The 16,233-nt window shown below is 45.6% G+C and overlaps 1 protein-coding gene across 2 annotated transcripts; it reads left to right on the plus strand.

Moving 5' to 3' along the window:
- Positions 1 to 363: 363 nt before the first annotated feature.
- Positions 364 to 14,410, plus strand: LOC101827148 (alpha-1,3-mannosyl-glycoprotein 4-beta-N-acetylglucosaminyltransferase-like protein MGAT4E). Of its 2 annotated transcripts, none has more exons than XM_040739135.1 (7): positions 364 to 438; positions 2,134 to 2,272; positions 2,650 to 2,714; positions 6,633 to 7,311; positions 8,911 to 9,087; positions 9,518 to 9,614; positions 13,081 to 14,410. In XM_040739135.1, exons 5-7 carry the CDS (start codon positions 8,983 to 8,985, stop codon positions 14,229 to 14,231), a joined length of 1,353 nt encoding a protein of 450 aa, XP_040595069.1. In that variant the 5' UTR covers positions 364 to 438; positions 2,134 to 2,272; positions 2,650 to 2,714; positions 6,633 to 7,311; positions 8,911 to 8,982; the 3' UTR covers positions 14,232 to 14,410. The 2 variants fall into 2 exon arrangements, with proteins under 2 accessions (XP_040595069.1, XP_040595068.1); XM_040739134.1 differs by having other exon boundaries at positions 8,959 to 9,087.
- Positions 14,411 to 16,233: the final 1,823 nt, after the last annotated feature.

Here is a 16,233-nt window from a genome sequence, read left to right on the forward strand (position 1 = left end):
AGGGGGGCAGCCCGGGCTCCCCCGCTGCCCGGGAGGGGGCAGCGGCCGGCGCAGCACGTAGCGCACGTGTCGGTTCCGCTCCCCACCCCCTCCCGCCGCTGCCGCCTCGACGGGGCTCCGGTGTTATCCGTGCGCCTCCCTTCCGCCTCGGCCTCACTACCACCAACCTCCCCCCTCCCCGTTTTCCATAATATCCGCGATGCACCGTCCCAGTTTCTCATCTCCAGTTCAGTGCCAACATCTGAACTCAGCACCTTTCGTGCTCTGGAAAATGTGATGCCAGGTGTCTCCTGGGGCAACCGTGGGATGTCCCGGTGCTTTACTCGTTATGTGTCTTTCCGCAAGGTCATGTCGCTACTCCTTATTGCTGGTTTATAGCTTGACATCAGTTCCCCACCACAGTCCCTGCTACCTCCTCAGCACGTGCCCCACCCCTTGGTAAGCCGCTAGAGGGAAGGAGTAAAGTCAGTACCAGGCACGTGGGAGTTGCTCCACAAATATTTATTGAAAGGGAGGGGAAATGGCCTTGAGTTTATGCGGCTCCAATTGGCTGAGTTTGAAGCCTTGGGCTGGACATGGAGAAGAATCTGCCTGTGCACAGGAAGACGTCTCACAATAACTCCATGGTGGAGTGTTGAGACAGCCCACGCAGTGGGTGAATACAGTGAGATAAAGTGTCCTCGCCATTCCCTGCCCTGCTTAACTTTTCTCCACTGGAATCAGTGTCCCTTCTCCTCAGCTGCAAGGCTTTCCCTGTGGGATATCTGTCCTCCCCACCCCAGCTGACACCATGATAAAGGGTCTCATTATGGGCTTCGTCCTTGGAAAGCTGGTCTGATCTTGGAGAGGCATCTTGTAACTAAATCCTACTGCCTTGTGCCTACATATTTCTTATGCACACACAAGGGAGGGGAAAGGGAGGGGAGGAGGGGAAGATCTCTCCTAGACAAGCCCGGCCCCAGAGCTACAGTTCCAAACCCTCACCACCCTTGGAATACGCTGAGTCAGCTGAGTCAACTGAGATCCAAAAACCTTACAGCTTCGTTTACCTGGGTGTGAGGCTCAAAGACCTAGACCCTCGCATGGATCAGACACTCATAAGTGGATGTTCCCACGATGGTGCTAGCCCTACCCACAGGGCTGGGAGGGGCGGAGAAACCCACACCAGGGCTTAGGCTTCAAGGGCGTTTCTTCCCATTCTGGTTTGGCCGCTTTAGAGGCCTGAGACTCTTGAAGGAACACTATTTAATATTTTTATGTTTTGTTTTGTTTTTGAGACAGGGTCTTGCTATGCAGCTCAGAATGGCCTCAGAGTCACAATATAACCCAGACTGACCTCAAACTCACAGCAATCCTACAGCTTCAACCTCCCTTAGTTCTGAGCCAAAGAATGTTCTTGTGCTCCTGGAGGGTGAGAGGAAAGTCATAGTCCCAGTTCATCCACCAGCACTCAGGTCTCTGGGCTGAGAGACTCCTGTCACCATGTCCTGTTCCTCAGCTCAAATCTCTGTATCTGGGATGTAACATGCTGGAACTTTCCAGAACACCACTGTCTAGCATAACACAACTTCCTAAATGCAAAAGGAGGCTTTTTCACATTTTTCTTCCCTGGCATGAACAAGTGATGTGTAAAAACAGAAACAAACAAAACCTGAACTATTTCTCTAACACAAATAGGATCACTAGTCAGGAGTAATTCATAGCTTACTAGACACACCAGCCCATGAAGTAGGTGGTGCTGCTGTCTTAATTTTTCAGATAGAGAAACAGACTCAGATTAGTCAAGGTCACACTGATGATAATTGCAGAGCAAGGGTGAGAATGGCAACCTCAGCCCCTGCCTTTGATCTTCCCCATACACCCAGGCTAACCGCTGAAAGCTGCAGTCAGACATACAGTCCCCCAGCTGCACCTTTACCTCCCAGGTCCCACAGCTCCCTCTAGGCTGCAGTGGCTTCAAACCTTGACAGTCCCCTCCAGTGTTTTATGTACAGAGTAACAAAAGTTTCACAAAATATGCAGGGATACACCTGTAAACTGGCTGAGCCTTATGAAGTTGATTCTTGTGACCCATAATGGACTGTTTGAGAATAGACTGCTGGAAGGCTAGTTTGTTTTTTGTTTTCCCACCAGTTTGGCAACTTTCAAAGAGATGCACATACAGACGGAAGAGCAAGTACAGATGCTGAAAGACCACCAACCACAAGCCTGAATGAGGCCTTGGGAAAAGTCCTGCTAGCATCTTGATCTTGGACTTGTAGCTTCCAGAACTGTAAATAACTGTGTATTTTTTGAACCAACTCCTAGAAGTCAGTCTCCCTCTTAATATACAGATATGGCCTTGTGATATAAATGTATCTGGATGAGATGGATACATAGTCACATATCCTACTGGTTTTCTTTCTCAACAGAGCCCTTAAGAATTACCAAAAGCAGGTCTTCCTCAATTACCTGACCTTTAATTTCACCCACTGCCCGTCCATCTCCCCTCCTCTCCCCCCCCCCCCCCCGTCCCCTCTCTGCCCCCAAGAATACTGTCTGCATGATTTAGAAAACCAATCATCACACCTTGGCTCTCCTTGTGTTTTACTGTTTGTTTTCCATTTGTCTGCTTTCTTCTGCTCATTCTCCTTCTACCTTTGTCCACAGCCCTTTGTGTTCCATCTTTAACACCTTATACGAAATAAGTGACAAGCAAAGGCCAGGATGTGTGCGTAAGTTTTTCCCGTTTTTTGGCTTGAGGGGTTTTGCCTTTTTTTTTTTTTTTTTTTTTTTTTTTACAGGGTTTCTCTGTGTAGCTTTGGGAACCTGTCCTGGAATTAACTCTGTAGACCAGTCTGGCCTTGAACTCACAGAGATTGACCTGTCCCTCTTCCCAAGTGCTGGGATTAACGGCGTGCGCCACCACCCCAGCTTGTTTGGAGTTTTTAAGAGAAGCTGTCATGGTACCCCAGGCTAGCCTTGGACTCCATCTATACTCAAGGATAACCTTGTCTCTTGCCTCTACCAACCAAATGTTGGATTACAGATGTATGCCACCACATTGGGTTTATTTTGTTGTTTTTCTTGACCTTCCCCTTTATCCAGGGACTTACTATACAGTCCTGGCTGGCCTGGAATTCCCAATGTAGATAAAGTTGGCCTTTAACTCATAGAGGTCCACCTACCTCTGCCTGGGAATAAATTTAGCCCAGCTAAGTTTAATTTTTTTTGAGCTCTCCCATATTTTTAAGTATTCAGTCTCAATTCACATTTTCAGTCAGTGTAGTCAGATGGTCCCCTGTGTGAAGTATCAGCCCTCTCCACCCTCCAGTGAAATCGGAGGTCCCCAAAGAAACAGCAATTGTCACGGGAGCACGGGTTGAAGCACCCAGGAAGAAGTACAGAAAGAAGGCCAGGTTCCTCATTGTCCCAGCCTGCTGATATGGTTCATCCTCCCAGATTAGAGGGGAACTCTGACATCAGTCAAATCCAAGTCCTTACCTAGGACGTACAGTACCAACAAGCACTGTGTGGCAGATGGAGAGCATTAGAGCCCCTGGAACTGCAGTTACAGAAGGTTGTGGGCTAAAGCCAGCCTGAGCTACAAAGCAAAGTCAAATCCAGCATGGGCCACATGAGATCCTGTCTTAAACAACAAAAGAACCCTTAGGCACTTGAGAGTAGTCATCAGTCATCTTCACTTGGTAGAGAAGGAGCTGAGCTTCAGAAAGACTGACTCATTTGGCCAAGGTCACATGAATAAGTTGAACAGAAACAGATTCTAGCCTAGTTTGTCTGAGCCCATAATCTATGTGTTGTAACCGTCCTGTACCCACAGCCCTTCTCTGGCCTCATGGCACTATTATGCCCTTAGCATCTACCATAGTGTTTCTTGATGAACTTTTGTCAACTACCAGGATTCTCCCATAACCCACAAGCTAATAAAGTCTTGTTGAGCATGGTTCTCTGGGCCAGGTACTCTGCAAAATATAGATGTAGTACCAAATAAAATGAAGTGGCTGCTCTTCTGGAGTTTGTAATTCTAGGCTGGAGGACAGTGACAGACAGCAAACATAACAATCAAGATTCTTTCTGGTAGCAACAAATGCTCAGGAAAATAGATTATCCAGTAGGTAGGGAGAAGGATGGAAGCGCTGGTATGGGGTTCAGGAGCCAGTAACTCAAGGCAGCAGAGAGAACATCTGAACTTGGGAGTTCGGTGGCAGAGAAGGGGCAGCTATGGGGTAAATCTACAGAGAAGTGTTCTAAAATAACACCATGTGCAGGACTGGAGAGATGGCTCAGTGGTTAAGAGCACTGGCTGCTCCTCCTAAAAGACCCTGGTTCAATTCCCAGCACCTGCATGGCAGCTTACAACAGTCGGCCTGTAACTCCAGCTCCAGGGAATCTGATACCCTCATCCAGAAAGTAGGCAAACACCAATGCAAATGAAATAAAAATAAATATTAAAAGAGAATATTACCTGATTCGAGATTCCTGTGCAACTTACAGGACATCTCTTCAAGAAAACAGGCCTCATAAGCAGGCCATAATCAGGAGTTGGAACCTCTTATTTGAGGTGAGAAGTCACCAGAGGATGGCAAACAGAAGAGGCATCTCACTTGATTTAGAATTTTTCTTTTCCCATTTATTTATTTATTTTCTTTTGAGACAGTAGGCTTGGTTGTCCTGGAACTCGCTCTGTAGCCCAGGCTGGTCTTGAACTCACAGAGATCTGCCTGTTTCTGCCTTCCAAGTGCTGGGATTAAAGGCATGCATGGTTAAAAACCCATTTTATTGTTGTTTTATTGTTTTGGTTTTTTGTAGGGTTTTTTTTTGACAAGGTCTTTATATGTAGCCCATGTTGGCTTCCACTCACAATACTCTCACCTTAGACTCGTGAGTGCTGGATTACAGACACATACCATCCTACAAGATTTTATTTATGATTTTAATTTTTTTTTTTGGTTTTTCAAGACAGGGTTTCTCTGTGGCTTTGGAGGCTGTCCTGGAACTCGCTTGGTAGTCCAGGCTGGTCTCAAATTTACAGAGATCCGCCTGCCTCTGCGTCCCGAGTGCTGGGATTAAAGGCGTGCGCCACCAACGCCCGGCTGATTTTAGCTTTTTAAAGTATCTTACGTGAATAGGTTTTTTGCCCACATGTCTGTATGCATGTGGGGGTCAAAGGAGAACATCAGACCCCCCTGGGATTGGAGTTGCAGACTGCAGCGAGCCACCATGCGGGTCCTATAACTCACACCAGGATTCTCTGAAGACTAGCAAGTGATCATAACCATTAGGCCATCTCTCCAGTCCCTTGATTTATAGTTTTTGCTTTGGGGATACTTGTTTTGTTTGTTGGTTTTCTTTGTTTGCATTTTGTTTTGTTTTGAGATAAGGTCTCACTGTGTAAACCTGATTGTCCTGGAACGCAGTATGTTGACTGGGCTAGCCTCAAAGTCATAGAGATCCATCTTACTCTGCCTCCTGAATGCTGTTTTAAAGGCCACACCCAGTTCGATTTGTAATTTTATTTTATTTTTTTTGGTTTTTCGAGACAGGGTTTCTCTGTGGCTTTGGAGGCTGTCCTGGAACTAGCTCTTGTAGACCAGGCTGGCCTCGAACTCACAGAGATCCGTCTGCCTCTGCCTCCCAAGTGCTGGGATTAAAGGTGTGCGCCACCAACGCCTGGCTGATTTGTAATTTTAAAAGGTAGGAGAACAGGGTTCAGTTTGGCGCTGTACAAGTTAAATAGATAACTACTAATTGTAATCCTAGCAGATGTTGAAAAGGGGTCATATTCTAGGTAAAACATTGAGGACATAGTAAGAAGATTAAACAAATTAGATGTCATCTTCTAGGTAAAAATTTGAGGACATTTGAGTACCAAGATCAAACAGATTAGATGTGGAGTACTGAGAAGAGAAAAGGCATCAAAAATAGCCCCTGGGTCAGGTGGTGCTGGTGCACGCCTTTAATCCCAGCACTCGGGAGGCAGAGGCAGGTGGATCGCTGTCAGTTGGAGGCCAGCCTGGTCTACAAGAGCAAGTTCCAAGTCAGCCTCCAAAGTCTTGGAAAACAAAAAACAAAAGATAACCCCTGTACTCCCTGCCCCCCAAATAAATTACATAAAAGGTGGTGGTGTGATTTACTGTGATGGGAAGAATGTGAGGAAATGTTAGGGTAGAGGAGAGAGATCTCATGTTACATTTTGTTTCTGGTATTGAAATGATTCTTAGTCATCCAAGCAGAGACCTCAAATAGGTGACCTGTGACCTGGAACTAGATTGAATGTATTTACACACAAAACACACACACTCACACTCACACACACACACACACACACAAACGTAGGTCTGGAGTTAGCCAGAGAGAATGTGGAGGAAGAGAGAAAGCTTTGAGACCATGTGAGTAGATGGATTAGGAAATGGATGAAGCCAGGGAGAAAGCTGAGAAGGAATATTCAATGGAGAATCCGGGTGTCAGAACAAAAGAGTTCTAGATGGAGTCAAAGAGTAAAAAGTTGAGAAAGAAAACAGAGTTGTCTAACGTCCACACTGTTAAGGACTTGCTGTAGAGAATTTCAGAGAAGCCGGACAGAACTTGAAACCTGAATTCAAGGGAAGGATTTTCTTTTCTGACTTCTACAGGAAGACAACAGAGAGGGAGAAGAAACCATGCAAAGAGATAGGATGAATGCAAGGGTGACAAGCTCAGAATGAGAAGGGAATGAGAGGCCGGTGAAGGGATCGCGGACGGAGAGGATGGACAGACTTGCCGTGAAGCAGGGTGTGATGGGCAGGCTTGGTGGTTCTCTACGTCAATTCTCTGTGTTAAGAGGTGCAGAACAGTTGTTGGGGATAGCACAAATAATAATTACTAGGCGGAGATTGTGAACCACATCACATGTAAATCCTGTACCTGCCCTCTGATGCCATGAGTGTGGACCTGAGACACAATAGTAACATCACAGAGGGAGTGAATTGGAGGGGAGGAAGCATCAGAGACCTCAAACCACTGTCCCTGACTCCCAGGGTATCAACTCTCCAGTTCCTCTTAGTCTTTGTCCTGCTTTTTCCGGAAGACTGTTGGCCTGAGAGGGCCGAATAAGAACAGAATTCCCTACTGCCTAATGATGTCACAGGAAGAACAGAAGAGAACTGAGCTATGTCTATTGTGGTGAAGTCCTTTAACCATAATTATTTAGCCTTTTCATTAAGTCTGCTTGCCCGTGTGTATATGGTCTAGAGAAACCTGGGTCATCTGTGTCTCTTATATAGAAGTTCAAAAGGGAATCACCCATTCGATAAAAAGTCTTAAAGAAAACAGGTAAGAAAAATTTTTATCTATAAAACCTTATTATTATGAATAAGTATTGTTTTTTATAACTATTATCAAAAAACCCAGGGCTGGAGGAGGGCTTAGTACTTAAGAGCGTGTGGTGCTATTTGCAGAGGACCTGAGTTCAGTTCCCAGTATCCAGAGCAGGCAGCTCACAACCACCTGTAACTCCAGTTCTACAGGATCCAGCGCCCTCTTCTGACCTCTTCAGACACTGCACTTACATAAGCATAGACATAGAAGACACACTTCATTTTTTTTTCTTTTTGGTTTTTCTAAACAGGATTTCTCTATAGCTTTGGAGCTCTGTAGATCAGGCTGACTTTGAACTCACAGAGATTCACCTGCCTCTGCCTCCCGAGTGCTGGGATTAAAAGCATGCACCACCACCTCCCAGCAACACACATAATTTTTTTCAAAAAGGTTTATTTACTATGTATACAGTGTTCTGTCTGCATGTATCCCTACAGGCCAGAAGAGGGTACCAGATCTCATTACAGATTGTTGTGAGCCACCATGAGGTTGCTAGGAATTGAACTCAGGATCTCTGGAAGACCAACTAGTGTTCTTTTGTTTTTGCTTTGCTTTGCTTTGTTTTGTTTTGTTTTTCCAGACAGGGTTTCCCTGTAGCTTTGGAATCTGTCCTGGAACTTTCTCTGTATACCAGTCTGGCCTGGAAGTCACAGAGATCCAACTGCTTCTTACTCCTGAGGGCTGGGATTAAAGGCATGTGCCCAGCCCAGCTAGTGTTCTTAACCACTGAGTCATCTCTCCAGTCCCAACACACACATAATTTTTTTTCTAGACAGGGTTTCTCTGTAGCTTTGGAGCCTATCCTGGCACTCACTCTGTAGACCAGGCTGGCCTCGAACTCACAGAGCTCCACCAGTCTCTGCCCCCCAAGTGCTGGGATTAAAGGCATGCACCACCACCGCCCAGCCACACGCATAATTTTTAAAAAAGAAATTTGAACTAGAGAGATGGCTCAGCTGTTAAAGGCTGGGCTCACAGCCCTTCCCCCCTCAAAAAAAAGAGAGAGATAGAGAGAGAGAGAGAAAGAAGGAAAGAATAATAGCAGTTAATTAACTAGTTAATGTTTAAAATTTTAAACCCCACTAGGATGCAGGACATCTCTGGGAATGAAGGAAATTGGAGAATATTATGGCCTCGAGCATAGAAATCACTTGACTAGTTTCTTTATTGTGTCCTGAGTATGCAGGAAAATAATTGCTAACTCAGGTGACACGGTATATGAAGCCTCTCTTGTAGTTTAGGAGCAGTCAGAAAAGATACCAAGAGGGCTGGATGCAGGCACTTTGAGCCGAGCTGCCTGTGTTTCAATAACTCAAAAGTCACTGAAGTTACTCTACATTAACAAGTCCTGTTCTGATAAGGCCTATACACCCGTATATTTTAAAAATCTGCGATCTGAGCTTGGCGGCGGTGGTGGTGCACGCCTTTGATCCCAAAACCTGGGAGGCAGAGGCAGGTGGATCTCTGTGAGTTCGTGATCAGCCTGGTCTACGGAGCTACATAGAGAAACCCTGTCTCAAAAATAAAAACAAAGAAACCCCAATAATCTTACAGTCAGGGAGAGCAGCGCTCTGTTGCTGTGCATACTCCTCCTTGCTGTAGGAACCATATCTTAGTGTCGACACGATGCGGTGGTCCATCAGGAAGTGCTTCAAAACCTCTATGGTCGTCATAGTCCTGTGGCTCTTCATCACCCTGAAAGTACCTGAGGAAATTGAAGACATCCAAAAGGTGATGACTATTCTTTGGGAACCTGGGAATGCACAGTGGGAAAGGGTGAGGACAGGCAGGTTGCCCAAGGAACCTGGCCTTTCCTTCTAATCCTTTCCATTTGGGAGCTGGAGGCTCTGAGTGAAGCTGGGGTGTGGATCTCCCCTCTATTCCATAAACTAGCTGCATTGATTTGTCATGTTTCTCAAGGTAAGGGAGAAAACAAATACTGCCAGAGCCCTTGAACCTTTTGGCCCATGGCCAGGCAGGCACTGGTGCTGGACTCCTTCTAAAAGAGTGAGTCACTTTACCTCTTCCCCTAAAACAGCGTATGGGAAGCAAAGAGAAATAAAGGCTGCTGTTTTATGAAAGGAGGTGTGTGTGTGTGTGTGTGAGTGTGTGTACATACATACATATATACATACATACATATCCTTTGTCAATGATCCAGGTAATCAAGCATGGCAGTAAGAAGAACCCCAAACCCTTAGAAGACTGGCCAACCATCACCTCCAAATATTTGGAAAAAGTCCACCAGAGAAGAAAGAGTGAGTACCAGTGAGGGAGGAGGGTGTCCTGGGGAGGGGAGGATCCTGTGAGGGAAGGGAGCAGGAGGGAAGGTGAAACTGCATCCAGGAACACTTGGATCTGGATGACAACTCCGTCCCCAGTCCCAGCACACTGACAAGTCAGGCATATGAGGAGGAAAGAATAGACAAAGGTGGTTGTTTTAATAAGTAGAATCAGGGGGTGAAGGAATAGTTCAGTGGTTAGGAGCACTTGCTGCTCTTCCAGAGGACCTGAGTCAGTCCCCAGCACCACACATACCGTGCATGTGTGCACACGCCAGTAGGCAGACTTTTCTGTGTCCTGCCAGTCGTCACACAGAGACTTATTATTAATTATAAATGCTCAGCCAATAGCTTAGGCCTGTTACTAACAATCTCTTATAAATTAAACTGGCTGGGCGTTGGTGGCGCATGCCTTTAATCCCAGCACTCGGGAGGCAGAGGCAGGTGGATCTCTGTAAATTTGAGACCAGCCTGGACTACCAAGCAAGTTCCAGGACAGCCTCCAAAGCCACAGAGAAACCGTGTCTCGAAAAACCAAAATAAATAAATAAATAAATAAATAAAAATAAACAAAAAATAAACTGACCTATTTTTTTATCTATAGTCTACCACGTGGTAGTACATTTTCTTCAGCACAGCATGTTCCTCTTGTTTGTCTCCTGTAATCCTGCCCTCTTCTACCCTGTGCTGTCTTTTTGTTTGCAAGTCCCACCTAACCTTTTCCTGACTATCTACTGGCCAGTCAGCCCTTTATTTTTTATTTTTTTTTATTTTTTTATTTTTTGGTTTTTTCGAGACAGGGTTTCTCTGTGTAGTTTTGCAGTCAGCTCTTTATTAACCACTAAGAGTAATACATGTTCAGAATGTACAAAAAGTTTGTTCCATAGCTTGCATGCACACGCGCTCGCGCACACACACACACACATACTTACATGCATGCGCACACACAAAAAAACCTTTAAAAATACTTAAAATAGGTGGATATAATATGTTGACCACATATTACAAAACGTTTCTAAACATTACACTGTGTATACACTCATCTGCAATACCATACATGTTTACATTAGTTAAACAAGGAGCATAACTCCATTGTGTAACTTAATATTTCAATCTGCAATTATGATCATGCCCTAGAAATGATGGTTATGTGGCTTTTGGTGGTGGTGAAGAGCTATGGAATGGATAATCATGTGACTTTTTGTTTATTGATTTTGAGACAGACTCTCACTGTGTAGACCAGGTTGAATTCATAGAGATCCTCCTGCATCTGCCTCTTGAGTGCTGGGATTGAAGGCAAGCACCATTGTGCTATGCTTTTTATTTTATTTTCCATTAAGTGAAGACATGTGTCTCTGTCTGTGGCTATATGTACATATATACAGTACTCACAGAGACCAGAAGAGGGTATCAGAGTCCCTGGAGCTGCAGCTCCACGCAGTTGTAAACCTACCAGGTAGGTGCTAGGATCTGAACTCATCTCCTCTGTGGATCAGTAGGCACTCTTAACCACTAGGCCATCTCTCCAGATCTCTCCAGACTTAGGTAGTTTTTTTTGGAGGGGATGGTGCCAGCCATTGCTTTTTTGGTTGTTTATGTGTGTGTAGTATATGTATATGTATGGTATAGGTATAACATAGGTATAGGTGTAGGTATGGATCCCCAGGAGCTGGAGTTGCAGGTAGTTGTGACCTGCCTAACTTGGGTGCTAAAAACTGAACTCTGAAATAACCTCAAGCTTTCTTAAATACTGAGCCATCTCTCAGCTCCACCAGCCTTTTTTTTTTTTTTTCATAAAGAGTTTCCCTTTGCAGCCTAGGCTGGCCTCCACCTTACTATGTATCTCAAACTGGCTTTGATCTTAAGATTCCCTGACTCGGTGTCTAGGTGCTGGGATTAGAAGTATGTACCTCTGAGCCGGGTGGTGATGGTGCACACCTTTAATCCTAGCACTCAGGAGGCAAAGGCAGTCGGATCTCTGTGAGTTCGAGGCCAGGCTGGACCAACAGCCTCCAAAACTATACAGAGAAACCCTGTCTCATAAAAACCAAAAAAAAAAAAATAGTATGTACCTCCATGCCCAGAAACTGTGTGGCTTTGTAGCATTTAAATAGGAGGGAAGAGAGATTAGTTACAATATGTAAAAGAAGAGTTGTGATTAAGATCGTCTGCATTTTGCCAATTGTTGGTGGTGCACGCCTTTAATCCCAGCACTCAGGAGGCAGAAGCAGGCTGATCTCTATGAGTTCGAGGCCAGCCTGGTCTACAGAGCGAGTACCAGGATAGGCTCCAAAGCTACATGGAGAAACCCCGAAAAGTAATCTGGCATTCAGTCTTTAGCACCTGAAAAGCAGAACGAAACAAAATCATGGGTTCCTGACTTTAAAGGGGACCTTTGGAAGATGAAATGAATAAAAGGATAAAGGCAGAATTATAATAACTATAACAAAAAGCTAATATCTATCAAGTTCTTCATCCACAAGCTCCAAGTTAAAAAAAAAAAAAAGACTCAGAAAGGATGGACAAGACATATGCCACCACTGCACAGCTATAAATTAATCTTAAAAAAAAAAGAATAGCAAGAATGGGACTGGAGAGATGGCTCGGCTGATAAGAGAACTGGCTGCTCTTCCAGAGGACCTGGGTTCAATTCCCAGCACACACATGACAGCTCACAATTATCTGTAACTCCAGTCCAGGAGACCTGACACCTTCACGCAAACATACATGCAGGCAAGACACCAATGCACACAAAATAAAATAAATAAATCTTTTTAAAAAGTTTTTTTTTAAATAGCAAGAATGGGACCAGGCGTTGGTGGCGCATGCCTTTAATCCCAGCAGAGGCAGGCAGATCTCTGTGAGTTCAAGACCAGCCTGGTCTACTGAGTGAGTTCCAGGACAGGCTCCAAAACAATACAGAGAAACCCTGTCTCAGAATAAATAAATAGATAGATAGATAGATAGATAGATAGATAGATAGAGTAGCAAGAATGTACATTCCCTCTGCCAGGTACCCCATATAACATTCTCTAATCTTTAAGATTCATTTGTGCTGTGTATTGTGTAGGCACACATGTGTGGATGGGTGTCCAGGGAGTCCAGAACAGGAGTGGATCCCGGGAGCTGACGTTACAGCCGTTGTGAGTCTCCCAACAACAACAATGGTGCAGGCAACCATACTTTGGGTCTTCAACAAGAGCAGAGGATGAGCCACCTCTCCATCCCCGTTCCCTCTAACTCTGAGGCTTATTTTATTGTATTTGACACAGGGTCTCACTATACTAGGTAGCCCCTACTGAACTCGTGATCCTCCTGCCTCAGCTTCCCTCGTACTAAGATTAGGTCACAGGCATGCCTCACCATGGCTTGCTTCTTTAGCCTTTTTGCTCACTCAACACCAGCACACATTGACAGTTGTCCCTGTTTCACCTCTTCTTAGCCTGGCTGACAGTGGGGATCAACTCAGTGTCACGGCAGGATCAAGGTGGCCTCTTGGATACACTGGCCTCCCTGTACCACGCCTCCTCCGCAGCCGAGCAGAAACGGATAACAGTGCTAGTTCACCTGGCAGAGTCTGACCCCACCTGGCTCAGAAAAACTGTTCTCCGTATTTCAAGCCTCTACCACTCCCAGATCTTGTCAGGGCAATTGCTACTGATCCATGCCCCGTCTGATGCCTACCCTACCGTGACTGATGACCAGAAGGAGCTCTCGAAGGGGCAGATCTACTCCAAGCAGAACGTAGACCACGCCTTCCTCATAAGCTTTGCCACAAAGCTCTCTACTTATTTCCTATTGATAGAGGACAATGTGCTTTGTGCTCCTAATTTTGTCAGACATATTCGCTCAAAGGTAATCAACAGGAAGCCCCACACATGGGTACTCCTAGAGTTCTCTAATATGGGCTTCCTTGGCAAACTTTTCCACAGCAGGGACCTTCCACTTCTGGCCCGTTTCCTCCTCCTCTTCCACAAGGAACGACCGCTTGAATGGCTGATCCTTCATTTCCGTACCCTCCTGGCCCAGCAAAACCCAATCTTCTGCAGACCATTTCTCTTCTACCACAGGCTAACTCACTTCACTTTGGAGAACAAGGCCTTAATGGCCCAGGAAAATGGTCCTTGTGGTCCTGATGTCCTGCCTGGAACTGTTTTCACGGACATGAGGCTCCCTGGTGTCCATTCCCCGCAGGAGGCCTACACTCTGGACGAGTCCTTCTTTTGGACTTACAACGTCAGTACAGGCAACTATCTGACAGTGATTCTGAGCCACCCAGCGAACCTGAACAGAGTGCAAGTACGAACAGGCTCGCTCATGGATGCAAAGTACATCCTAGAAAAAGGACAGGTAGAGCTAGGCTACCAGCCGGAAGGAATACCCCCAAACTGTACCAGCTATACCCTGCTGGGCCGTCTTGTGCAAGGGCAGATGGATCATATCATTCTGGAAAGCACTGGGTACCAAGTGAGCTGCGTGAAGCTGTCAGTAAATGCTAATCAGGCTGGTGGTCTCATGATCAGGCATATCTACCTCTGGGGGCAAATGTCTGAACCAGAGGGGCTGATCAGACCTGATGGTCTATCAGAGTAAACAATTAAAACTGCAAGCCATCTCATTCTAGCCACTACAAATGACATCGGAGAAATCCAAGGGAATAGTAGGCAGGAAAAGAAGGCACTGCCATTTTTATTTTTTATTTTTTCCAGTGCCACTAAAACATTAGGAAACATTCTTTCCTTTTTCTACCCAAACAAACCACTCAAGTAGGATTTTGTTGTTGTTCTTTTACTCTGACAAATGTAACTTTGCCAAATTTGGGGAAAGGCCTTGGTCCCTTAGAGAGTTCTTACATTCCTGGGAGGCCTGGATCTCCCCCCTCTGGGTGTGTGTGTGTGAGCATGCTTTCATGTTTGCAGAGGTGGGGGTGAGAAGAAATGTAAGAGGGTGAGTGTAGAAAGCACACCAAGCTTTGTTCTAATGCTGGAGATTGAACTCAGGGCCTGGAACATGCAAGCAAACACACTGCCATTGAGTCATCCCTAGCATCTGCCGAGTCATTAGTTCCAACATGAGAAACAGCAAGGTGGCCCAGGGAGGAAAAGCACTTGCTGTACAAGTCTGGAGACCTGAGTTCTATCCTGGACTCTGCACACACTATCAAGCACATTACTACTAATAATAAATCAAGAAACATTCTTTAAAATGCTTCTCTCTTTCTCTCTCTCTTTTTTTTTTTTTCTCGAGACAGGGTTTCTCTGTGTAGCCTTGGCTGTCTTGAAATTCCATTTGTAGACCAGGTTGTCCTCAAAATCAGAGATCCACCTGCCTCTGTTTCCCAAGTGCTGGGATTTAAGGAGTATGGTACCACAGCCCAGCTTTCTTTTGTCCTTCCTTTCTCTCTTTCTTTGGACAAGGTCTCACTGTGTAGTTCAGGAAGACCTCAAGCTTGAAATTCTCCTGCTTCTACCTCCTGGGTGCTGGGATTACAGAAGTGTGCCACCATATCAACCCTGATATATTGCCATATATTGATAGATGATAGACAGACAGACAGACAGACAGCCCCATATGAGAGAAGTTACCTAAAATGTCACTGGCCAACAGGATTGTTGTGGCCTAGGGCCTGTCTGAGGCCAACAGCTCCTTGGTTTACTTACCTCTTACAACCAAAGATGGAAGAGAGTTTCAAGGAGACTCCTTCAGCTGATAGAGTGGGTTTGGAGAAACCTCACCACAGTCACCATCAAACTACCAGTAGTGCCTAAACATTCTCTGATTATGATGCCTATCCCTCTAGCTCTACCTCCAAGTAACTCCAGTCCAGTGACCTTGAGACACTCAAACACCCTGACTCTCTCACCCAACCAGGCCTCAGACATGTTCTGCAACAGATATGATCCGACTTTTCCTCACTCAGGCTGAGATGCTATGCGGCTGATATGGGGGGAGGGGATTCAGGTATTTTTGGGGACCAGCAACTTGACCCTGGTCAATCTGAAAAGTAGGGCATCCAGACTGCAAAATGGAAGTACAAGTCCCTCCTGCATTGTGTTCGGGGATCCCTTCAGATCAGATCAGCAGCTGCCGTCCTTGCTGGCCTCTTTTTCCTTGTGCTGCCTGCATCTTTGTCAAAAGCAGGTGCTTCACATTTTCTGGAATTGCATTGTAGAGGAATGGCATTCACGTTTCATAGTCGCTTTCTGCTAAGAACGCCCATGGCCAGACATTACACAGACTCCAGCTGCCCAGTTGATGACTGATGGGTGCTAAAACTAAGACTCCAGGAACATCCCACTGTGACCCAGCAGGAACTACCTCTTGTCCTCTAGAAGACACAAGGTCTCACTCTGTACTACAGACAAGCCTGGAGATATGTACTCCAAGAGAGCCTCATATTTACAGCAATCCTGCTTCAGCCTCCCAAGTGTGGGGATGGCAGGCATGCTCGTCCCTTTCTTTAGGATAGCATTATTTTGTTTTTTGTTTTTTTTTTTTTGGTTTTTCAAGACAGGGTTTCTCTGTGGCTTTGGAGGCTGTCCTGGAACTCACTTTGTAGACCAGGCTGGCCTCAAACTCACAGAGATCCGCCTGC

Source organism: Mesocricetus auratus, unplaced genomic scaffold (assembly GCF_017639785.1).
Source record: "Mesocricetus auratus isolate SY011 unplaced genomic scaffold, BCM_Maur_2.0 Super-Scaffold_100676, whole genome shotgun sequence".
Lineage (NCBI taxonomy): Eukaryota > Metazoa > Chordata > Mammalia > Rodentia > Cricetidae > Mesocricetus > Mesocricetus auratus.

Excerpts from the sequence above, each read along its gene's own strand:
- LOC101827148 (XM_040739135.1), top strand. The coding sequence starts at position 8,983 with ATGCGGTGGTCCATCAGGAAGTGCTTCAAAACCTCTATGGTCGTCATA. Across the intron at positions 9,088-9,517 it reads AAATTGAAGACATCCAAAAG|GTAATCAAGCATGGCAGTAA; the intron begins GTGATGACTATT and ends TCAATGATCCAG. Across the intron at positions 9,615-13,080 it reads AGTCCACCAGAGAAGAAAGA|CCTGGCTGACAGTGGGGATC; the intron begins GTGAGTACCAGT and ends ACCTCTTCTTAG.